The sequence below is a fragment of the Denticeps clupeoides genome, chromosome 5 (genome assembly GCF_900700375.1).
Source record: "Denticeps clupeoides chromosome 5, fDenClu1.1, whole genome shotgun sequence".
Taxonomy (NCBI): domain Eukaryota; kingdom Metazoa; phylum Chordata; class Actinopteri; order Clupeiformes; family Denticipitidae; genus Denticeps; species Denticeps clupeoides.
Genome location: NC_041711.1, coordinates 8949099 through 8974766, shown reverse-complemented (window position 1 = coordinate 8974766; position 25668 = coordinate 8949099). Strand labels below are relative to the sequence as shown.

The 25668-nt window shown below is 42.7% G+C and overlaps 1 protein-coding gene across 1 annotated transcript in view; it reads left to right on the top strand.

The window, feature by feature from the left end:
• The first annotated feature begins 1556 nt into the window (after window positions 1–1556).
• Window positions 1557–25668, top strand: part of cep192 (centrosomal protein 192) — a 35370-nt gene continuing 11258 nt past the window's right edge. Inside the window, exons 1-28 of the mRNA XM_028979265.1 lie at window positions 1557–1774; window positions 1918–1968; window positions 2086–2232; window positions 2543–2754; window positions 3279–3377; window positions 3454–3594; window positions 3762–3916; window positions 4016–4163; window positions 5858–5870; window positions 14678–14860; window positions 16099–16301; window positions 16435–16539; window positions 16650–16777; window positions 16856–16917; window positions 16995–17139; window positions 18072–18187; window positions 18276–18356; window positions 18502–18657; window positions 18755–18908; window positions 19251–19471; window positions 22653–22772; window positions 22857–23256; window positions 23499–23645; window positions 23723–23787; window positions 23871–24086; window positions 24218–24359; window positions 24455–24534; window positions 24604–25660. Coding sequence (XP_028835098.1) covers window positions 1589–1774; window positions 1918–1968; window positions 2086–2232; window positions 2543–2754; window positions 3279–3377; window positions 3454–3594; window positions 3762–3916; window positions 4016–4163; window positions 5858–5870; window positions 14678–14860; window positions 16099–16301; window positions 16435–16539; window positions 16650–16777; window positions 16856–16917; window positions 16995–17139; window positions 18072–18187; window positions 18276–18356; window positions 18502–18657; window positions 18755–18908; window positions 19251–19471; window positions 22653–22772; window positions 22857–23256; window positions 23499–23645; window positions 23723–23787; window positions 23871–24086; window positions 24218–24359; window positions 24455–24534; window positions 24604–25660 — 4933 coding nt within the window. The 5' untranslated portion in view covers window positions 1557–1588. The remainder of the gene's footprint in view (window positions 1775–1917; window positions 1969–2085; window positions 2233–2542; window positions 2755–3278; window positions 3378–3453; window positions 3595–3761; window positions 3917–4015; window positions 4164–5857; window positions 5871–14677; window positions 14861–16098; window positions 16302–16434; window positions 16540–16649; window positions 16778–16855; window positions 16918–16994; window positions 17140–18071; window positions 18188–18275; window positions 18357–18501; window positions 18658–18754; window positions 18909–19250; window positions 19472–22652; window positions 22773–22856; window positions 23257–23498; window positions 23646–23722; window positions 23788–23870; window positions 24087–24217; window positions 24360–24454; window positions 24535–24603; window positions 25661–25668) is intronic.

The following is a 25668-nucleotide window of genomic DNA, read 5'->3' as shown; positions in this document are numbered from 1 at the left end:
TGCCTTTTAGTGTTTTGCCTTTTTAGTCTCTTCCTGAACAATTTCTGAGTTACTGTTGGAATATAAAAAAAAACTTAATTTAATTACTTTCACTGTTGACTAAAACATTTGCACAACTGCAATCACAATTAGTGTCACAAAAGTTTTGAAATGATCTGAAGTGAATGGGTTCCCTGAAAGCTGGTGTTCCACTGCAGTCCTCAGGATGCCTCAGTGTGAATCACTCTACCTTGCAATAATTCAAATGTTTGGACTGAATCTGCCCATTTTGAGGAGTGTGAGAAACTCTGGTTAACAAAGAGGAAAATTATAAGGAAAAAACGCAAGTTGATCTAATCTTTTGCAATTCTTTTCTATAAGCATCACCCTGATCTTTTTTTCATTTGGAGTTACAAAAAAAGTCAAATACCCGGGTGTAATGTTGCAAGAAATTAGCGTTAATAGCTTAGAATTTGTTTCATTGTTGGTGTGAGTTGTCTACAATGGGGTGTCTACACCTTTACGGCAGACCTGTGGCGAGTGAGGCAATCAAGGGCGGGGCTTGATTGGCTGCTTGGTTAAAAGGATCTTCCATGGTGTGGCATGACAGGTTAGGGCATGGGTCTGTCAAAACTGTTTGTTTGGCCTGGGTGCATGGAATCGTATCTCTGTGAAGGTAGTTTTAGTGATTAGTAGTGTTTACGGTTTGTTTGGATGTGTCTGGTCCAGGGGGGTTAGTTAACACTGTGGTCTGCGTCTTTACGACTGGTGTGCCGACGGTGTAATGTGTGTGTGCCTCGGTGCGAGTCAATCATGTGACAATCATCTGAGGTATCGTTATCCAATCAGTCCACGCATATTTATGTCAGTGTGAGAAGGGGGTGTTCGGATTGTTTACAGCAAGTGTCCCTGCTGGTGGACTCCCATCTATGGTGGCAGGTGTGACATTCACCTTATTTGGGTGTGTGGTCGAGGCGGCCTGTACCAAGTTCAAGAATACGCTGTGCTTCCTGGCTCACCATTATGGTAGGTGGTCATTTAGCCCATTGCTACCGCCTCTGAAATAACTTCCAGGTGGGTGTTTTCATTCACCATGTCTGTTTCTTCCAGCAGGTTGCATTTGTGGATTTGCATTTGCCTTCATTTTGATTTATTTGGCACCAGCCTTAATTGATTTATGTTTTGGGGTTTCTTTTCCCAGACCTGATTTGTTGCTTTTCGTGTTCGATTTGATTTACTTTTTGTTTCTTTATTTTCATTGGTGTTTCAGGGTGCATATGAGTATAAACATATCTGGCCGTGATTTGTCTCAAGGCCAAGAGAACTGATGGAGTTGTATTTTTATATATATAATATTTTCTTTGCTGACTAGTTTATCTGTGTATCAGAATCAAGTCTTGTGTGCCTCAGGGGCATGATCGGGTCCTTAGCCCACACGAGGAACTGCCTAATGGGTGCTCAGCTCAATGCGTTTTTAAATGGGAACAATGACAACCATTGCATATTAATGGCTGGATGTTTTTGGGGTTTTTCGGTGCGAATCTGGCAACCCGCGTTACAGTCGCAGGCGGGGAGGAAGCGCGCGCACTAGCGACGTACGTCGACGCACATGCGCGCGGTTTCTGGATCGTTGCGCTTTTATTCCGTTTTTGAACAGGAACGCGATTATAGTTTTTGTCGGGACATGTTCGTCGCGCGCAGCATCGCGGCGGACCACAAAGATCTCATCCACGATGTTTCCTACGATTTCCACGGACGGAGAATGGCGACCTGCTCAAGTGACCAAAGTGTGAAGGTGCATACTGGGAATAATAGAACTTCGCAAAACATTGCATTACCTTCCACCACCGTATGGTTATGGTACTTCACATTCGGTTTTATTACTTAAATGCATAGCTTATTATGGTGTGTGTGTGTGTGTGTGTGTGTGTGTTGCAGGTGTGGGACAAAAATGAATCAGGGGAATGGCATTGTACATCCAGCTGGAAGGTAAACGTTAAATCCCAACCAACAAGGTTGTATTTGTGTATTAGCACGTCCTTGGTCAGTTTGGGGAATGTCAGATTATAGTACATTGGGCTATATGTTTGCCAATGTTGTCTCCAGACCCACAGTGGATCGGTGTGGAGAGTGAAGTGGGCACATCCGGAGTTTGGACAGGTGCTGGCGTCCTGCTCCTTCGACAGGACTGCTGTGGTGTGGGAGGAGATTGTCGGAGACTCTGGTGATAAACAGCGTGGCCAAAGCCACTGGGTAAGTGTCCTTTTTGGATATCGCCAGATTCCAAAGCTCGTATTTAATGAGGAGGTAACATCAAACTTGTAAGATAAAACAGTCTGTGTCTGTAAAAACAGACATTGGCTATTACCAATATCCAGTCCACTTATTGTCATTGTTTGATTTTAATATTCCACATTGAATGGTTGCATCCTTACTTGTATATGGCAGTGCTGTAGCTGAATGTGAATAATGAAACAAAATAATACAAAGGGCATCTGATAAATGCTGTAAACGTAAAATAATACAGATGTTTGTCCATTATTGTGAAATAAATTGTGTCTAGATTAAGAGGACCACACTGGTGGACAGCCGGACATCAGTGACCGATGTGAAGTTTGCCCCCAAACACATGGGTCTTATGCTAACCACATGCTCTGCAGACGGCGTGGTACGCATCTACGAGGCTCCTGATGTCATGAACCTCAGTCAGTGGTCCCTGCAGCATGAGATTTCCAGCAAACTCAGCTGTTCCTGCATCTCCTGGAGCCCATCCAGGTATGAGAGACACTACACCAGTGCAAACGTATTGCTATATATGAAGACAGTGTTCTGTTATAATTGTTGTATAATGTATATTATGTATAAATACAATGCATTTTGAATGATCTTGCCACCATATCATCATCCAGTCTTCAGCCTTTACATATGCACATGCATTGAGTGTGAGGAGTCATAATGAGTCATATAATGACCTATAATTTAAAGATTTATGTATACAAGTGACATGCATACTCTCCTTTTCAGCTCTGTTTTTTCTATACAGATTTCATTTTAAGTGTGCAAGGAAATTACTCTTGTCAAGCATGTGTGACTTTTTGTATCAGTGGGTTTTCTTAGAACACTTCAGATAGATGTCTGGTGACAAATACCTGACATTGTTTTTCACTCTGAGCAGCAGTGGTGACTAATTTCAGGAGAGGAGTTTCCTGCTGTTAGGTGGAAGGCTGTTCACACTCACTTAATCTGTTTTTTCTGTCATATGAAATTTTTAAATGTTATACCATTGTGTTCTCATGCAGCTCCAGAGCCCATTCTCCGCTGATTGCTGTGGGCAGCGATGACAGCAACACCATAAGTGGTGGCAAGGTTCAGGTCTATGAATACAGTGAAAACACACGGTTAGTGGCACATCACTGTAGGATTTCACAAGTACATCATCAGACGTCATCAACATTACATTTTGCCATTTTCCAGGAAATATGCAAAAGTGGAGACATTGATGACCGTGACTGATGCTGTACACGATATTGCCTTCGCGCCAAGTTTGGGGAGGTCCTTCCATGTACTTGCTGTTGCCACCAAAGATGTTCGGATATTTAAATTGGTACCTCTACGGTGAGTGAAGTGATCATGTACACTTTCTGGGGTTTGGGTATTTTACTAGAATATTTAGGGGTATATTATATGGTTACAAAGGCACCTTCTCAATTTCAGTGCCCCCCGTATGCTTGGTTTTGAAATAATGTATGGAAAGTAGAGATTTTTTTTTTTTTTTTTTCTAGAAAAGAAACCACTTCTACAGGGCCAACAAAATTTGAAGTGCAAATAGTTGCCCAGTTTGACAGCCATAACTCTCAGGTATGGCGTGTGAGCTGGAACATTACCAGCACCCTACTGGCCTCATCAGGAGACGATGGCTGCGTTCGTCTCTGGAAGGGTGAGGAGCTCTCACTGCCTTTTACAACTCTTAGATCCATGTGGTTAGGTGCTTTTGCCAGCCATGGATTTTCTGTTGAATACTACATTTTCTTCACAGCTAACTATATGGACAACTGGAAGTGTACTGGCATACTGAAAGGTGATGGCAGTCCAGCAAATGGTGCTTCTGGGCAGGCTGGAATCATAAATCCAGTGGGTTCCGCAGCCCTCACAGCCCAGAGTGCTTTAAATGTCCTTGCTGGGAGGTAGGTTCAGAGGAGTTCAGTGGGAGTGGTGGAGCTGAAGACCTTACTGATGCTGACCTACTGCACTCAGGGGTTTCTCCAATGCTCTTGAGGAAACCAAACTGACTAACAATGATCCACATGCAAAGAGATGGGTGCTTAAAGTGCATAACTAGACCGAATTGACCAAAAGTTTTGTCTTATGTCCACGGTGCTATTTTTTTTTTATTAACATCCGTTTATAAATAATGCATCATGGACTGCTGATGTGATCCCAGATAATCACATTATTATTATTATTATATACTTATGATTATTTTTAATTATACTGTAATGCAATTTTCAATCCCAATCCGCCAAGGTGCCACTGAGCAAATCACCATCCCCACACACTGCTCACCGGGCACCTGTCATGGCTGCCCACTGCTCACTCAGGGTGATGGGTTAAATGCAGAGGACAAATTTCACTGTGTGCACAGTCTGCTGTGAGGCTGTGTATCACAAGTGACAATCACTTTCACTGTATGAATTCTGGAAAAAATGAGTCATGAAATAACATCACTCATTTAAAATGTTACTGCTGCTCTGAAGCGAGCAATAAAATAAGATTTTAATGTCAACAAATGAAGGACTGGGCTATTTTTGAATATGTGTTCTCTTGCAAGTTATATAAATAAAGTTGCCTAAAGTCTTTGCATGATGATATTTAACCCATTCACTAACATGTTTGAGGCGTCTGGGTTCCTTTATAACAAAAAATTCCTGTCAAATTGTTCAGTGCAAGCTGATGTATGCACATACTAACCTCAAGATTAACATAAAAAATATGTCACCTCTGATTAATTTCAATTAGTGGAAGAATGAAGCAAAAAGGAGTTGAAAGCAAAAGAGCTGTGTGCATGCACTTGAATAATGTGGAGAGCTTTTGCTGAACTGGGAATAAGAGCATTTTATTGTATTAACTGGTGGGCGGAGTCAACAGTACAACACGCCCACTTTTTACTTACTGACTAACGACAACGCGGCTACTCTTATTCTCTGGCACTGCACAATGAAGATGGTGCCTAACCACTCACCTAAACTAAACTGCATTTAACCCCCATGTAACACAACATGCAACATTGAACTATTTACATCCAACTCGTTTGTTTCCTCACACATTTAATTTCCTTCTTAATCTAGCAAGCCTTTCTCCGAAGTGAAAGGTGATCAGCAACATGGTTCATACTAAAAGTGAATGTGAATATTAACACTGTAATGCTTTTTTATGTTTATGGCTGCATCTGGTGCTGGCCTGGCCCATCTGTCCAGTTTTAAAAGTCAATCTGGCCGCTGAGCTTTTTTCCCAGTTTTCCCTCCCCTGCTCTGGATGTTCTTTTTTACTTTTGTGTTAAATGCGTTAATATATATTCTGACACTGACAACACATAGTGGTAAATTGCTCACAATCTTAGTGACCATTAATGGCCCATATTACAAATAACAGAAATCTTGTAAGTACATAAGTTATATAAGTACATGTATATAAATGTATCCTGAATTGGTCGTGGAACTGGGCAATAAACTTAAAATTTAACTGGAGAAAATGAGGATAATGCTGAAAATTGACCAAACAAAAATTCTTATGGACTAAACCAATATGTTTGTTAGTACTGCCATATATATAATTGGATAACTGCTTATTTTCATTTGTTTGTATGTTTCTGTGCCCTCAGAAAGGGCAAGCCGGTGCATTTTCCCCCTCCCCTGCACAACCGGACATCTCGAAAGATACACCACCCAACTGCATATTACTAAATTTACAGCATGTATCTTTTACAGAGATTATGGAATGACAGCAGTTAAGGTAAATTAATGCATTTTTGGACTGCAGAATCCTGGGCTGAATGTGGGTGTGGTGTTTCAACATAAAGCTCTGAAATCATTTAAATAACTCTTGCATATGTATGTGTAAATTAAGTAAGTGCTTGCATGCCTTTTTTTTTTGCTTCTTGTTCAGTAGAAATGTGTGCTTCAGTATAAATTTTTTTTTTTATGGTTTATCTAACTCAATTTTATGACATTTACTGGTGCAGAAGAACCCCAGGGCTGTGCTTTACTGCCACCTTTAGTCAAATCTTTGGAGATCTAATTATCTTATGTTTTATGATACTGTTTACATTTATGGCATTTATAAGATGCCCTTATCCAGAGCGACTTACAGTCAGGAGTTACAGGGAGACATTCCCCCTGGAGACATTCAGGCTTAAGTGTCTTGCTATGTAGTGGGAGGGATTTGATCCTGGGTCTTCTGGTTCACGTTACCCACTAGGCTACTACCACCGTATGATACTGTTTACTGTCACAAAGATTACTAAACCATGAATCTGATGAGTTATGCAAGATATTTCTAATATCGTTTTCATGCAACTAATAAAGTTCACGTGGATATTTTGTACGGCTTTGATTATTTTAAGTATAACAAACAGTCTAAAATGAATAGGTAAAAATGTGCATGGCTCTCACAAGAATGACACACATTGACAAAGTTTGCTGCGTCAGTGTTTTTAGATCTTTTTGTCAGTAGTTTGAAGTATAATTACAAGCATTGAGTTTTTTTGCAAAGAGTCAATATTTGCAGTGTTGGTCCTTTTTTCCCAAGACCTCTTCAATTCACTAAGTCAATCAACGTCTGGCCCAAATCCTAACTGACGGTGACCTATTCCTTCATAATCAATGCTTGGAGTTTGTCAGAATTTGTGGGATTTTGTAGGTCTCAAATGGATTTAGGTCCAGGGAGTTTCCTTATAGTAAAATACATTGTTCTTCATCAAACTGTTCTTGGATGGTTGGGAGAAGTTGGTACCATTTGGTACCATTTTTTATTCATGGCTGTGTTTTTAGGCAAAATTGTGAGTGATCCTACTCCCTTGGATGAGAAGCAGCCCCACACGGTCTCAGGATGCTTTACTTCTGGCACAAGACAGGACTGATGATAGCGTGTGTAGCGGTTCTTCTTCTGCGCTGTGCAATTTTTTTATTTCTTTTCTTGAACCGTAATTGACGAGCTGACACCCAAGAAATTTTCTGTGAAAAGTGTATTCTGTATAAAAACAAGGTCACGCCAGAACATCGCGTCACAACTCTCGTCTCTCTGCTCCTCTCTCTCTCACAGCTCATGCCATGTGTCCAAGAGAACTAAACATTAACATAAAGCATTCATAATTTATAACACTGCATACCTGTATAAAAACAAGGTCACGCCAGAACATCGCGTCACAACTCGCGTCTCTCTGCACCTCTCTTTACAATATACAGTAATAACAGAACATAAAAAAATATTCACAAATATGTACATAAATTAAAATAGAAGAAAAAATAACTTTTTGCACACAAACCCCACGCACCTCTCACAGCTCATGCCATGTGTCCAAGAGAACTAAACTGGGTCTCCAACCCACTAACCCAAGGGCACGGCCGCATCCAACCACTTTTCGGGGGGTGATCAAAGTTTTTAGAACCCACATAACTTTTTATAAGAATCATAAATTGAACAAACAAAAATACAGAAACATATTTAACATAACCAGAAACATTAACACATTTTAACATTCTACAATTGAACAAAAACCCTGATTGTCGTTATAATTCCCTTACCCACATCAGAATACAGGTAAACAAAATAAAAGTCTTTAGAAAATAAGAAAATAAAAGACACAAAAAAAAAGAAATACATTTATAAATCTAGTGTAACCATTTAACTCCGGCACATCCTCCTCCACTGGATTACACTAGATTAACAAAACTCCCCAAAATAACCCTCTCACAAAACAATGATACAAATAACAGAAACACAACAAAAAAAAACATACACAAAAAAAAATAGAAAACAGAAAAATGAAATCTCCAAATGAACACTCCAAAACCCTAAAACACAGTCTTGATTTATAATCACAAGTGATTCTCCAGCTAATATGCTATCCCATAAAGGATTAAGGTAACCCGAGGGAGGCCACCCCCCAAATTACCTACAGGTAACTATGCCCAAAACACAGTTACACACAAGACTGATACATCCTATCTCACAACATATGAGGAATGCTCACATCTCCAGTATGTCTTAAGCACCCCACAAATACATGTTTCCCAAGCAACCAATTTAGTCAATTCGACAGATCTCATTTGAACACAAAAAAACTAATGTGAGTGCAGTAATTTCCTAATTCCTTGTGAAGACATTGTTTGAATCAGCCTATTCACTGGTCTAACAATTCTACCAAATCTGGTAGTTAATTTTCCACCCACTGCCACAGATGAACATGAAGGTGCAACAACATCTTGAGATGACTTCTTGGACAACTGCAAAATACTTGATGCTGCATCAACATCCCCAGATAACTGACAATTATCAACCAGATGTGCAACCGCATCTTCTTGCTCAGTCTCCAACGAAGATGTACTATTGTCTATACACACAGATAATTCATCTTGCTCAGATAGTCTTCCAGAAGATCCATCAAGATTAGCAACCCACTTGACAGTTCTTTCCTCACTATCAGACATAGCAGTCCCAGTAAAACTGTCATGATCTGAACTGACACACCCAGTATCACCCACAGATTCATGGTCCCCCCAAGATGGTAAAGGCAAAAAGTTAACGGGCATCAACAGATTCCGATGCACAGTCTTAGATCTATCTGTGTTAGGATTGCGGATCAGGTAAGTGTTCAGAGCATCATTTTTATTTAGTACCACGTACACCATGCTCCCCCAGCGATCAGCCAGCTTTCTTTTACCCCGCTCACCCTTGTTCGCCAGAAGGACCCAATCTCCCACCTCCAACGTATGACCTTTACATCTCACATTATACCTTTCAGCCTGTTTAGCTTGTTGCTTCACTGCGTGTGCCTGCGCGAGTAACATTGCTTCCCTTAAGTCTCTTCCAAGAGTCTGGACATATTTATCCACATCCACAGTCTCGTCATCCAAAAACACACTTCCAAACATGACATCCACAGGTAACCTTGGTGTATGACCGAACATCAAAAAGAAAGGTGGATATCCCATTGTTTCATGAGCTGTGCAATTGTAGACAAATGTCAGAGTATTAAGCAATTGCGGCCACTTAGCCTTCGACTTTGGTTCCAGTGCACGAATCATGTCACCCAAAGTACGATTAAATCGTTCTGCTTGTCCATTCCCCATCGGGTGATACAGTGTGGTGTGCGACTTACTAACACCGGCCAATTGCAATAATTCTGCAATCAAGGAACTTTCAAAATTCGCACCTTGATCTGAATGAATACAATTTGGAAAACCGTATATGCAAAAGAAATTGTTCCAAAGTACTCGCGCTACCGTCTTTGCAGATTGATTCGGGCAGGGAAATGCACAAGCCAGCTTCGTGAAGTGGTCTGTTACCACCAAAACATCAACCGAATTATTGTGTGCACCCTCCGCTGTCCAAAAATCTATGCACACCAGTTCCAGAGGTGCCGTAGTCACAACAGAAACAAGTGGGTCCCTTGCATCTGTGTCAGGAGCTTTACCCAAGAGACATCGTTTGCAGCGGATTACATACTCACGCACATCCTTCTCCATAGAACTCCAGTAAAACCTCTGCCAGCATAGCCACAGTGTACGGTGTTGTCCCTGGTGCCCCGCTTCCTCAGCGACGAAGGTACGACATACTGAAAAATCTTCCGTTTGGTCTGCCCATGCTTTGAAACTCTATACAGTATGCCCAGTTTTATCTCAAACCTACCCCACTGCCTCAAAGTTCTCAAAACTTCCCTAGACTCATGAGCTCTTTCCCGTCTAGAAGGACATCTGTTCCGACCAACAAAGTAATGGACACGGCCAATGACTGGATCCTGCATCTGCTTCTCAAGCAGCTCTTCATGTGAGAGAACAGGAAGTGGGCTACTACCTATAGGTACCAGGCTACTCAGATGTTGCACATGAGAAACTGCCCTAGTTAAAGCACCCCGCTCCCACTGACAATGTGACTGTAGCACAGCTTGTACATCATTTCGCGACACCTCCCCCAGCAATGAACCCTCACCCCGTTCCTCCGGTGGCTCACACGTCAACCGAAACATGTCCTGTATGTCATGTACCTTTACTGACTTCGCTTCCTGCAGTAACTTATCATACGGAAGGCGAGTAAGCTTGCTGATGGCTCGAGATGTGGTAAATGGCTCCCTGCTCAATGCATTGGCCACCACATTCTTAGGTCCTGGAATGTATTGAATGTCAAAATCGAACGATGCCAGTTTTGCCACCCACCGCTGCTCACATGCATCTAATTTCGGCTTCGTGAGGATGTACTTCAATGGATTATTATCAGTCCACACAGTGAATTGGTGACCCCGTAACCAATGACTGAACTTATCATGGATAGCCCATTTCATTGCTAAAAATTCTAGTCGATGTGCTGGGTACTTGGACTGGGCATGATTAAGCGACTTACTGGCAAACGCAATTGGTCTAGCCGTAGTACAACCATCCTGCAACTGAGAAAGCACAGCTCCCAAACCACTAGTAGACGCATCCACCGAGAGCAGGAATGGTTTTGTGAAGGACTATTACACAGTCTCTGTGGGAGACGATTGTACTCATGCAGACCCAAAGGGGACGAAAAAGCAGTGAACTTTTTGTCCTCCTCATGTAAGGGAATGTTATAGTAGCCCGACGTCAAATCCATGGTACTAAAATACGCATTGCCGCCAAGTGCAGCGAGGACATCTGCCTGGTGAGGCAACGGATGGGCGTCCTTCACTGTGCGAGCATTCAGCCATCTGAAATCAGTACAGATGCGTAGGTCACCATTCTTTATCCACACCAACACTAAAGGTGACGCATACTCACTGCTCGACTTGCGTATTATCTCCTTCTCTTCCATGTCATCCAATGTTTCTCTCAACTTCTGATAATGTGCTGGTGAAATCCTCCGATAGGGAAGTCGGAAAGGGTCTGTCATCAGTGAGACGTATCCTGTGACAAAAACCACTTGCCTCCCCACAATCCAACCTATGTCTGGAAAACACACTTTCATATTTCTCAATGAGCTCCAGAAGTTTCTCTCTCCAAAAAGGAGTCACTTCACAGTTAGCAACATCTATGTCCTGCAGACCCAAATTCACCAATCTACTCTCCATAGACATTCCAACCACACTTCCAGTGCTTGTTGTTGTCAGACAATGATTTTTCCTGTCAGCAGTCAGTGTTCCAACATTCTGCGAAATTTCCTGCTCCTTCAGTACATCAAAATCTTCCAATGCGATACATGGAAACACATCGGCGATTTTTGCATTCCGGCGGAGTGTGATTTCAGAGGGAGTAGGGTTTATCAGTTTTACTGGGAGCCATCCGTCTCCCCAAAGAGGTGAAACGACTCTACCCACCAGTACGTTACAATGCACACACCGGGACTTACACGGCTCCACTACAACAGTACTACCTGCAGAGAGATGTGTTCCAGGTGGCAATCGTGCCCAGACCAGATGTTCACTTAAGGGTTCAAGTGTGACAGCCCTCTTTAACTTAACTGTACCCACTTTATTTGGAATGCTTTCCCCCCTCCATCTCTCCATATTGGATAACATCCGCAGAAAATCACCATGTTCATTTTGACACATTCCATCCGGTTTGTTTAAGACATTGGATTTCAACTGTCTGATCAATGGTTTCAAAACGTTAGTACCAATAATCAATTCATCTACTTGACCTTCTACCACTAATACAGGAACCTCTAAATTAATTCCAAACAATTCGAGTTTTAGTGTACATTCACCCACTGGGTTAGTCTGCTTACCCCCACATCCCACCAGTAGCACATCTGACGGGATTAACTGGTGGTCACTGAACACACCTTCCTCCTGTAGCTGAGCAAGGACATCTGCACACAGGGTAGTAGCCATAGATCCGCTATCGAGCATCCCCTGCAGTTCAACTTTACCCTGCACTCGTACCGAGGTGTAAAACAGGCCCTCACTCTGACCTGCTTTTAAAGAATTCTGAAAGACCACTGCCTTACCCGCTGGCGCCATAGTACAACAATATGAATAAACAGACTCAATATCATCAGTGGAGGATGAATCAATTAGCCCCTCATTGCCCTCCTTCAACTCGAGGCATTTCAGTTTCCCATATACGGCCCGTCCTGTGTGTGACCAGATTTTGATCTGCGTGGCACAGAATTACAGTTACTACCAACATGTCCAGGAGAGTAACATCTGAAACAGAGCTTATGCATCCTACAATGAATGTTCGTTGTGTGCTCAGAGCTGTCACAGACCCTGCATTTACCAGGCCGTTTGGGTGAAAATTCAGGGGGTGCCACACGCACGGATTGAGGATGGGTTACCAGAGTTTTCTCTATCATGCCCAAAACTCTATTGAGCAAAGAATCCCCAGTCTGTTTTTGTTTCCCATCTCCATGAGAGGTAATATATTCTGACGTCACATCACCACTTCCGCCATGGGCCAACCCTCCATCTACAAATACCGCATGCTGCCCCAGGCGACCTCCTTTAGCTTTACGCTCCCTTAAAAATTCATCAAAGCGCTCTTGTACCTCACCAGCAGTCCTCGAACGAAGGGGGTTGCTTTTGAAAACCAGAGCCAGCTCACGGTCTGGACAATTTTGAACAAACATGACTGCTAATTCCATACTCTGATTCTCCATGGACCTCCCTTGACTTCTGAGGGTCTGTTCTGCTACCTCGGCAGCTCGATTTAATCGGATCCAATAGTCCAGCGAACCCTCGTTAGGGCGTGGCCTGGTCGCATTGAAATCCGCCAGAGGTAGGCCTGAGCTAACGGAATCTGCAAAATGGTGTCTCAGAATGTTAAAAATTGATGTAACATCTGTTATCTGTGTATTATTACGCATCCACACCCTGGTAATTTCTCTGGCCCGACCCAGCAGTCTATCGACTACCTCCCGACCATCTCAGAGTTAGATAGGTTCTTTTTACAAAGATAAGTTCTCATTAATTCCTCCCATTCAAAAACAGAGCACTTGTCTTCACCATCCCCCCGAAAATATGGCGGCGCCTCCGACTTTAGCACCAAATTTAATTTCGAGGCATCAATGACGGTCGTGGCCACCTGTTCAAGGCCAGATCCAGCATGACTGGATCTAGTGTCCCCCCTAGGCGAAGAGTCTGCACCGGAGGTATCGATCAGACTTGCACGAATGGCCGCACCAATTTCTGAACCTATCTTGTGTACCAGTTCAGAGAGATTGACATTCGTAATGTCACGATCGGACACCAAACTCTCCCGATCCACATTCCTGGCAGGTGAAGATAACCCGGGCGTGGTCCCGACAGGTGGATGAACCGACCTCCCCCTTCCAATACTAGTCAGCATAGGGCTACCAACCATCCCATCCTTTTTACCAAACCCCATCCGTGGTGTGAAAAGAAAAGTTCCCCTTCCGGCACTAGAAACCCCTGTGGCATTACCACTCACATCCATTTCCCACAAATAAAATAAAAAAAAAAAAAATAAGTAAATAAAATGTAACTACAATTAGTTAATATGGGCAGATGACCCACACCAGTTCTCCAGACGAACTGCGGTTCGGTGTCGCGTTACCGTCTCTGCGGAAGCGGCGAATGTCTCTCTGAAGCACGCCCAGCGCTCCTCCGGCGGTCTGCAATCGGTCGACCAGTTGATCCGGGTCACGGCACCAGTTTGTAGCGGTTCTTCTTCTGCGTTGTGTAATTTTTTGATTTCTTTTCTTGAACCGTAATTGACGAGCTGACTCCCAAGAAATGTTCTGTGCAAAGTGTATTCTGTATAAAAACAAGGTCACGCCAGAACATCGCGTCACAACTCGCGTCTCTCTGCACCTCTCTCTACAATATACAGTAATAATCCTCCAAAAGTCTTTCGCCTCACTGTGCGTGCAGATGCCCTCACACCTGCCTGCTGCCAAATCAATCAGCATGACAGAATGATCTCCAGCCTTGTGCTCCTCAGCACTCTCATTTGTGTTAACGAGAGGATCACTGAAATGATCCTTTATAGCAGGTCCTTTAGTGGCAGGGCTGAAATGCAGGTCAAATGTTTTTTTTTTTTTTATTATTATTATTATTAATTTAATTTTCATGGCAAAGAGGGACTTTAATTCACCTGGTCACAAAAACAGAAGCAGCAAACTTTGTGAAAACCAGTATTTTTTGTCATTCTCAAAACGTTTGGCCACGACTGTTCTGTGGAATCAGAATTTTATGCAGCTGTTCTCAGCTGCTGCTGTCAACAATCGTCAGTCTGCTCATTTAGGGTCACATTCAACTACAATTTTCTTGCCAAAATATTTTACAGTGACATATGCGACTAGTTTTGTTCACCAACGCTGGTCGAAATCCCTGATCTGATGACACCTAAAGACCACATCAAACACCGGTACAAGCAACTTAACTTAAAACGAACGTCTGGAACTTGACAGGCGGAGATACAACCAATCAACGGCACTGTTGAATCGCGCAGGCATAAGGGCAACCAATCACATTCGACCATTTTAAGGATAAGCCCGCCTCAAGGAAAACGACGTTCTCGCGGGCTTCCTGCGAAGCGCCCTGCCGGATAGCGCCGATCTGTCCGCCGTGTTTTCGCGGCGTGTGTCTTGTCGTGTCGGGCATGGACAGCGCAGGCACGGCCGCTGTCTACTGATTGCGAGGACTTTTTTTTATCGGGCGACCCTTCTTCCTCGTTTCAGTGTGAAGGTGAATGACTTTTTGAAAGAGTTTGCTGCCGTACGGAGCCAGGAGTGGGGAATAGCGGCAGCAGAAAAGTCGTGTCCGCGCTCTTACTTTAATTACGTTACGGTTAAGTCGTTGTAGCGGAGTCGTGACACGTCATAGGTCCGAGTAACATAATTCGCGATTGCCTGTATTTTTTTTCCTCCTCCTTGCAGCCAAACAGTGGGATGAGCTGGGAGTCGGCCTGTAGAAACGGTACGGTGGCCGACGTGGCGTCTGTAAAAACACGACTTTCGCGTGTGCACAAAAGTGAGTTTGGTAGGCGCGACCAGCGTGTTTTGCACGAAAGCGGTGATTTCGGTGAGATGTCCCTCACGGTGGACCCACTAGCTGTTCCGCTAACTCTGCTAATTGAACAGCATTGATTGTATTGTCACTCGGTTCATTTCGCGTTCGTAAGTATTGTTCTGTTTACTTCTTGTAGAGAACGTTTCTGGCTAATGTGCCTGGAAAGTGAATCTCCGTTATTGTGCTTTTATCTCCCGTTGATCTCAGTTTCCCGCGATGCTAGACAACCTGTTGTAGAAATGTACAATTTTGCTTTCCTAATGATTGGCTTCCGACAAACACACGTATATTAACTAGGGAACAGTTATGTTGCTATTCCTATTCAGATGTGTCTCAAGTCCAGTCCAGACAATGTTCGTTTTGTAAATGGCTGCTAATGGTGTAAAAATCTGCATCCATCCTGTGATTGTTACATTTACAGCATTTATCCAGAGCGACTTACAATCAGTAGTTACAGGGGACAGTCCCCCTGGAGCAACTTAGGGTTAAGTGTCTTGCTCAGGGACACAATGGTAGTAAGTGGGATTCAAACCCGGGTTTTCTGGTTCATAGGCGAGTGTGTTACCCACTAGGCTACTACCACCCTCTGATTGTTAACCTGTCACACTGATTATTAGAAAACCAGTGGTCTTGGTACAGCTGAAATCAGTTGCACCCTTTGAAGAAGCAATAAAACTGGCCAGATTTGCACTAGTGCATCAGCAGATGTGGGTACATCGTTATTTCAAACATTCAAAATAATTTTATTATTCTTATATATATTTTTTCCCATGTGTTTTTCTTCATGGGAAATATATGAATGACCCTAAACTTATATATATATATATATATATATATATGTGTGTGTGTGTGTGTGTGTAGATGGCGGCACAGCTGATTATTATTTTTTTTTTTCCCTCTCCTCCCCCTTCTAGTTTATTTCTCACCGCTGCACTGTTAGTCACTGGCCAGACATGACTGAGAACTTCCGAAATCTTGAGGATGAGCCTTTCCCCAGCTTCCTCTCCACCGGCAGTTGTGACCACGCCACCCTGGGAAACCTGACCCTGGGCTCGGCGCTGGGGGTGCCCGTGGCTGCCTCAACAGTGGCTAAAATAAGAACAGCGGGAGACAACAGGTGTGGCAAAAGTTTGGGCTTTCTCTTCATCAACATATAAGATAGCCAGTGTTCCTTCTCTTTCCTATCTCTTAAGTGATGTGTGTTCAGTTTTCGGTCATCTTGTAAACTTTTTTTTTTTTTTCTTTCATAGACTAACAGATATTCAAGCATCTTACCTGGAGGATGGAAAATTGGCACATTGTCAAAGTTCAGATGGAGAGGCAGTGAAATTTGCCCTCAGCTTCAAAGACAACTTGTGAGTGTGCATTTACTAAACATAATTTTCCTTTGGCCATTTTTCTAAGAATTATAGTTTTAATTTCTTCTGATCACACAACTCACTGATGCAAGTTTTGCTCTTTGTAGAGGTGATGCTGACCAATACATTGCAGCAAATCGTTTCTCAGACCTGCTGGTCAAGGTCAGTCTAGATGAGCAGGACGCACCTCTACCACCATCTTCTCTCCATCCTCGACCATCTGATCTAGGCAATGGTATGTGTGTCAACTTCATGCCTGACTATAGTATTCATCACTGCAACAGATGCTAACAGTTTATCTCCAATCCTTTAGATCTTTCAACGGGCCTGTTTACCTTTGCCAACATGACCAATAAGGATATCATGGCTACAAAGGTATATATTTGAACCTGCTCTTGCACTGCTGTCTGTTTTTATGATCTTCTATATCAGATTTTCACTGCTTGTTACAGATACAGATGTTGCCAGAAACTGCAGAAGAAGACAGTGCAGCAAGTGAAGGGGCGGACAGTGACCGATTCAGTGGTAGCGTTTCCAGCTTCCTAGCCAATGAAAAGCTTATGTCCTTAGACATTAGCACAAACAGTGATATAACAGGTATGTATTTTCAGCAATGAGTTCTGCCAGTGAATGCCTATAAGTGCATGATTGTTCACCTGTGTTTACAATGAATGGATTTAATAGTCCATCCCTGCTAGGGGTTCAAGGGTACCTTGGATTTTGGGCCATGGTTTTGGTTAGTTTTTGGTACTGCTTTTGTTCCGAAAGAGAACAAGGAGCAGATTAGATTCTTTTCTTTTATCTCAAGTGCCATTGTAGGTCTGTTGAAAAGCATTTTCAATTGACTGTTGCCGTTTTCTGCATTTTGTAACATGTGAAATGCACATTTAAGAGTAAAGGTAATGTGGTTGGGCGGAGCTATCAGCCTGCACTTGTGTGGTTTACTTTAGTTTTATGCTGCACGGGGACTGGACTGCTTATATGGAGCATCGTTTGTGTTTCACTTTTGAGCAGAACAGGAACATTAAGGAACGTGTGTGGGTAAGGAAGCAGACTCGTACTCGGAAGGTTGCCGGTTTGAATCCCGAGCCGCCGAGGTGCCACTGAACAAAGCACCATCCCCACACACTGCTCCTCATTTGACAATGAATCACTTTACTTTTTTTTTTTTTTTTTTTTGCTTGACTGTGCTCCACTCAGCTGCTCCGCTAGTGTTCACCATGCATGTCTATATGAGTTACACACCCACCCTGCAGGGACCATGTGGGTGGAGGTACAACATTGATTGGTCATTTACTCATGGGGACAGGCTACTGTTAAACAGTAAGTGCTAATTTCAAAATGATTTGCAAACCCAAAATCCCACGGTCTATAAGGACGTATTGGACTATTTTAACGAGTATCGTTGCACCCCTGCACTGTTACTATGGTGATATGTTGAGAGGTTACATGGTTGGGCAGTAATGAAAAATCCAACTTCTGCTGTTTGTTCTTGTGAGCGGTTTTTCCATGAAATGTCTATTTACCAGATGAAGACCTTGACATGGAACACCTGCAGGATGATGAGTTAGAACTGTACTTTAATAAGCTGATGCCCCCGGCAATGCAGAGGGGCCATGTGGAGGGTCAGGAGATCCCAGCTGCTGTATGTGTATATATATTTTTTTATTTTTAAAAAAAATAAACACTTACAAAATAAAACAAAAAATAATACAGATGTCTCTCCTTGAAAGGTTTTGCCAGGAACCCAAGCATATTGGTCTCAACCTAGTTCTGCTGAACCTGACAAAAAGTTCGTGGATGATTTTGATCAGGTAATCGTGCTGTAGAACTATTAAATGCTCTTTTTAAATTTTTTTTTTTTTTATACATAGTTAAAGCAAGGATCTATCACACCCTAATAAAATCTGCAGCATTTAGGATATTTGTATCTTCACTCTGCTCATCCTCTTCTTTTAGGACAACTTCCAGATGCCTGATGTGCGACTGGCTGCCACAGGTATGGATTCGTGTCCTGCGAGTGATGAAGAGGACACAGAGGATGAGCTGGATGCTGTCTCAAAAAGCTGTACAGGCAGCACACGCTTTCTTTTGCCCAGCACCTCTCGACAACTAGTGAGTTTGGTTGGCCACATATTTGGCAGTCCAGATATTTCCTGAATATGGCTTCAATTGCATTCATTATTTTGTGACTTGTCTGGTGCTTCTCAAGGTAGGAGAGAGCCATCGGCCCAACTTTAGACCTGGTTTGGAAGGAGGCAGCTCTGATGATGAACCCCAGACAACAAATAGGCATCCTGCTACCAACTCTGGGATTGAACATCGGCACTCTGCGGAGGGTCAGGTCATCAACTCTCCCATAACTGGCAAGTTCATCGCATAACTGTACCAACACAATGATCTGCATTTATACGTCCAATCAGAAGTAGCATATATAAAGTAGTGTAAGTAGCATATATATTAAATACAGGATATGTTCATATAATTTGTTAATGCGTGAATTGTTCTATGCATGGGTGAAAATAATATGCAGGCAATGAGGTAGAATGTTGTACATTCCAAGGCAATTGTAGCGCTCAGGTAAACATTGGTGCATAAATAATTCCAAAATACTGCTGAAGTAGATATTTAACGTGAGATGTATACAATTTCAACGTAATGCATAGACATTTAAAATGAAGCTGCACTGTGTTTTCCTGTAATTGTAGGTGATGGAGGCGGAGGCGATGGCAGCAGTGGGAGTGAAGAGAATGGCAATGATGGAGGCGTGTCCACCCTCCCCATACCTCCTGCAACCAGCCAGGCCGCCTATGAGGGAACGGTAACACGTGGAGTGGGAATTGTGGGAGGCAGTGCGGTTGAGGAAGATGACCAGCAAATGAGCCTGTTGCTAGGACTTGGGAGAGCTAGTGTACCTGGGCAGAGTGAGGTAACTTTCATTCATGATAAAACATTATGTGCACACATGGACAAAATTGTTAATACCCTTCAGTCAATGAAATAAAAACTCACAATGGTCACAGAAATAACTTTAATCTGACAAAAGTAATAATAAATAAAAATTCTATGAAATTGAACTAATAAAAAAATCAGACATTGATTTTCAACCATGGTTCAACAGAATTATTAAAAAAAATAAACTCATGAAACAGGCCTGGACAAAAATGATGGTACCCCTAACTTAATATTTTGTTGCACAAACTTTAGAGGCAATCAAACGATTCCTGTAACGGTCAATGAGACTTCTGCACTTCTCAGCAGGCATTTTGGCCCACTCCTCATGAGCAAACTGCTCCAGTTGTCTCAGGTTTGTAGGGTGCCTTTTCCAGACGGCATGTTTCAGCTCTTTCCAAAGATACTCAATAGGATTGAGTTCAGGGCTCATAGAAGGCCACTTTAGAATAGTCAAATGTTTTCCTCTTAGCCATTCTTGGGTGTTTTTAGCTGTGTGTTTTGGGTCATTGTCCTGTTGCAAGACCCATGACCTGCGACTGAGACCAAGCTTTCTGACACTGGCTAGCACATTTCTCTCTAGAATCCCTTGATTGAATCTGTACCCTGCTCAGATTCAAGACACCCTGTGCCAGATGCAGCAAAGCAGCCCCAGAACATAACAGAACCTCCTCCATGTTTCACAGAAAGGACTGTGTTCTTTTCTTGATATGCTTCATTTTTCTGTCTATGAACATAGAGCTGATGTGCCTTGGCAAAAAGTTCAATTTTTGTCTTATGTGTCCATAGGACATTCTCCCAGAATCTTTGTGGCTTCTCCACATGTAGTTTGGCAAATTCCAGTCTGGCTTTTTATGATTTGTTTTCAACAATGGTGTCCTCCTTGGTCGTCTCCCATGAAGTCTACTTTGGCTCAAACAACGACGGATGGTGCGATCTGACTCTGATGTTCCTTGAGCTTGAAGTTCACCTTCACCTTTGAAGTTTTTCTGGGCTCTTTTGTTACCATTCGCATTATCCGTCTCTTTGATTTGTCATCAATTTTCCTCCTGACAGACTAATTTGTAGACTAATTGTCTACAATCTTGTAATCAATTTTTAAATAATTCTGTTGAAGCATGGTTGAAAAGCAATGTCTGACTTTTTTTTATTAGTTAAATTTCATAGAATTTTTATTTATTATTACTATTGTCAGATTCAAGTTATTTTTGGGACCATTTTGAGTTTCTTTCATTGTCTGAAGGGTACCAACAATTTTGTCCACGTGTGTATACAGGGAGTGCAGAATTATTAGGCAAGTTGTATTTTTGAGGAATAATTTTATTATTGAACAACCATGTTCTCAATGAACCCAAAAACTCATTAATATCAAAACTGAATGTTTTTGGAAGTAGTTTTTAGTTTGTTTTTATTTTTAGCTATTTTAGGGGGCTATCTGTGTGTGCAGGTGACTATTACTGTGCATAATTATTAGGCAACTTAACAAAAAACAAATATACACCCATTTCAATTATTTATTTTTACCAGTGAAACCAATATAACATCTCCATTCACAAATATACGTTTCTGACATTCAAAAGCAAAACAAAAACAAATCAGCGACCAATATAGCCACCTTTCTTTGCAAGGACACTCAAAAGCCTGCCATCCATGGATTCTGTCAGTGTTTTGATCTCTTCACCATCAACATTGCGTGCAGCAGCAACCACAGCCTCCCAGACACTGTTCAGAGAGGTGTACTGTTTTCCCTCCTTGTAAATCTCACATTTGATGATGGACCACAGGTTCTCAATGGGGTTCAAATCAGGTGAACAAGGAGGCCATGTCATTAGTTTTTCTTCTTTTATACCCTTTCTTGCCAGCCACGCTGTGGAGTACTTGGACGCGTGTGATGGAGCATTGTCCTGCATGAAAATCATGTTTTTCTTGAAGGATGCAGACTTCTTCCTGTACCACTGCTTGAAGAAGGTGTCTTCCAGAAACTGGCAGTTGGACTGGGAGTTGAGCTTGACTACATCTTCAACCCGAAAAGGCCCCACAAGCTCATCTTTGATGATACCAGCCCAAACCAGTACTCCACCTACACCTTGCTGGCGTCTGAGTCGAACTGGAGCTCTCTGCCCTTTACCAATCCAGCCATGGGCCCATCCATCTGGCCCATCAAGACTCACTCTCATTTAATCAGTCCATAAAACCTTAGAAAAATCGGTCTTTAGATATTTCTTCGCCCAGTCTTGACGTTTCAGCTTGTGTGTCTTGTTCAGTGGTGGTCGTCTTTCAGCCTTTCTTACCTTGGCCATGTCTCTGAGTATTGCACACCTTGTGCTTTTGGGCACTCCAGTGATGTTGCAGCTCTGAAATATGGCCAAACTGGTGGCAAGTGGCATCTTTGCAGCTGCACGCTTGACTTTTCTCAGTTCATGGCCAGTTATTTTGCGCCTTGGTTTTTCCACACGCTTCTTGCGACCCTGTTGACTATTTTGAATGAAACGCTTGATTGTTCAATGATCACGCTTCAGAAGCTTTGCAATTTTAAGAGTGCTGCATCCCTCTGCAAGATATCTCACTATTTTTGACTTTTCTGAGCCTGTCAAGTCCTTCTTTTGACCCATTTTGCCAAAGGAAAGGAAGTTGCCTAATAATTATGCACACCTGATATAGGGTGTTGATGTCATTAGACCACACCCCTTCTCATTACAGAGATGCACATCACCTAATATGCTTAATTGGTAGTAGGCTTTTGAGCCAATACAGCTTGGAGTAAGACAACATGCATGAAGAGGATGATGTGGACAAAATACTAATTTGCCTAATAATTCTGCACTCCCTGTATGTTGTCCACAATAAAATGTGCAGGAGTTCTGCATTGAGCTAGCAAACTAGTTTTGAGCTAGTTTTATTCACTTAAGATCCATCTCTGTTCTGTAAACATCCACAGGGGATTTTTCCCTCTGTGGTGCAGTACTTGCATGTGACCAGTACATTTTCTGGTCACATGTTTGTTCTGTGAAGGCAGTATTGTTGTACTATACCCTGGAACGCTTTTAGATGTTCAAGCTGTCAAAATTCTGCTTAGTTGTGCTGTGTGGCTGTATTATTTGAGATGTTCTGCATTATTATATATGTACTTGTGTTTTATTATGCTGTTTGTCATTCAGATGGGGGATCGTGTTGGTCCTGTGGGCACCGGAGAGGCTGGTTCCTCTGTTTTTGGTGCTGGGGCTACAAACCTTTCCCCAGTTAATTGGAGCATGAGTCTAGACCGCCAGGAGGCTTTAGTAAGTAATCTAAAAAACTGAATGATCATTGCTGAATTCTCTTTAAATGAACACCAAAACTAATTGTAACTTTAATCTTGGCAGGATGCTATGGATAACACAGAGTCTGCAGCTGGTCTCCTAGACTCTCTTTACCTTCTAAACCGGCCCGCCATCAGGGATCACCATGATATGGTTGCTTCGGTGGCCCCCAACCTTCAAGAAACTCAGAGCAGCTTTCATTTGTCACAGGTGTTGCATGAGCTCCATCACAGTGACCCTGAAGGGGAACCTGGGTGTGAAACTGACCAAGATTCTCTGGGACTTCGTGGAGGCCCATGTGGTGACACCCCTGTGCAGCAAGACTCTTCTGACAGCAACAATGATGAAGGTGGCCGGGGGCCCTCATTGGAGGCCAAATACCTATCTCAGAGCTTTCACGAGGAACAGGAGGAGGCCGATGACAACTGGAATTACAATCCGGAAGACTTGGAGTCCCAGGAAGGTGTGATTTACAGTCATTTGAGAAATCAGAATCCACAGATGCATTTTATAAACTATTTAGATGTGGCAGGCTCCATTTTAAAAAAAAATAAAATAAATAAAAATTACCTACATTTTGATGAACTGATCACATAGGCCAAAGCTGAAAAACCTGCTGTAGATTATTGGTAGCTGGACATTTTCCAGGTTTCTGATGCTGTCTGTCATGTTCTCAGTGCGTTGAGCAGTTCTGTTCCTCTGCAGGAGCAGATGGCATCGTTTACCAGAATGAGGAGGGACAGTGGGTGACTGATTTGGCCTATTATTCCTCCTTTGCCAAGGAGGTTGGTCAGACCAGTGTACCTGAAGCAGTGACTGAACAACTTCAGACTGAGGCATTTCTTGCAGGAGGTATATATGGAAAAAGAATTAGGTTCAAATGTTTCTTATGCAGGAAAACAAATTGAAGTATTTAACTGCAATCATAGGCAATGTAATTGAGAAAATTATCGAAGATCAAGAAGAGTTTGAAAAGGAGCATCACTTCATGCAGGTGAGTGCCCCATGTCTTGTAACCTATGGTAAAAGTGGTTTGGATTTCATAGAACCAGCTCATATGCATTTGTATTCCAAAAGGAGGAGGAAATCGAGGCAGTTAATGCCAACTTGAATCTGGGTGACACTTCATGGAAGGTGCCAAGCAGTGGTCATGTTCTTATGAGAGCTTCACAGGTCTCCTCTAAGTTTGAGAGTGATGATCAGAACTACCTGCGCATATCCCTCGGAGAGTTCTTCCAGCAGAGATCAGAAGCCTTGGGCTGTCTGGGAAGTAATGACGACTATGTTAAAAGGGTAAGTCCACTATTTTTATTAGATTTAAATAAATGCTTTTTTAGAACTTTAAGGAGCAACAGGTTAAATTGAGATCTAATAAAAATTATGTTGCAAATATTTGGTGCTCATGAATTCATGCTCTCTTGCAGCCTTCATTTGGCTACATCATTACTTCTCCAGAGAAGAGGGAACCATTTGCTCTCATCAGACCCTCAGACTTCTCCTCTAGAGCAACCTCTGTCCATAGTGAAACACTCTTGCTGAGCGATGCAGATAAGACTATGAACACAGGTGAGCTTTTTGATTATTTTTTTGGGGGGGTTTTATTAGGGCCCAAAGCACCTATTGAAACTGCTAGGATAATTTTTTTGGTTTGATTTTGCTAGGGGATTTGGACAACACTGCCCATGATAGAACCATTACCAATGGTGACTCACTCAAAGAAACTACTGAGAAGCATCATTTGGTGAGTTGAGTTATTTTTCTTGAAAAAGTGTGTGTTTGTGTTCTAAAGGACGCCTCTTTGAATGTTCAGGCTGAAGATCAAACATTTGCCCAAGATGAAGCCTGTGGTGTTAGTGAAGATTCCCCTAATGGAAGTAGTGACCTCTTGCTTAGCATTAGCACCATTGCATCTGCAATTGCTGATGCCTCAGTGAGCTCGGACCCTGCACAGCTCGCTGCCATGATCATGGAGCTGGCGAAGAAGCACCGCTCCAAAGCACGCGATCAAGCGAACAATGCTCAGTCCTACCACCTCAGCCCACTGCATGATCAGAACAGCATGCTAGAAGCATTACAGAGCAGCACAACAGGAAACATGAGCATTTTGGACATGGAGAAGTACTTGAAGATTGCTGAGATTTCCAGTAGTGATTGTGAGGCCTCTGCCTCCCAGTCATGTTTTGACATCTTGGGTTGGGCTGATGGCCTTGCTGAATCCCAAAGGAAACCTCAGTTGCCTGTTGATGGTGTGAGTGCTCTGCATCCAGAAAGTATACAGCTTTTGGGTGAGAAAATGGTCCAAGATTCCTCAGGAGCTACTTCTAAGGGTTTAAGCTCAGTCAACAGTCAAATTGGACCAGGATCCCAGAAAAGTGAGAGTCGAAGAAGTGCCATTCCTCGATCTAAAAGTAGCTCCATTCCCACTACTTTAACTGGTGCATCCAGGAAGTCTTTTGGTGCTTTTCAGTCCAATCCTAAAGTTAAGCCTGTGGCACAGACTGGGCCTGTGAAACAGCCAAAAACCAACCCTGATAAACCAACTAACAGAGTTAGCGCTGAGAGTAAGATCAAACTGCCAACATTGCACCCACAGGTCTCCAGCACCCCAGCAGCAGGACTACGTCGTTCAGTCAATGGTGCAGATGCTTCGTCCTCTGCCCCCACAACGTCAGTAGAGGTGAGTGGTGTGGGGCAGTCAGGAATTCTTAAAACCTCACCTCAAGCACAAAGAAACAGTGCAGGAGGGCCAAGTGAACCAGAAAAGAGATCCTTGACCAGACATTCTGCTAGTCCCCATACCCAAATGGACAAGCAGATGACCGCTGTTTCCAGTCAGAGATCATTACCGAGCCTGCACAGCACGCATGGTTAGTTA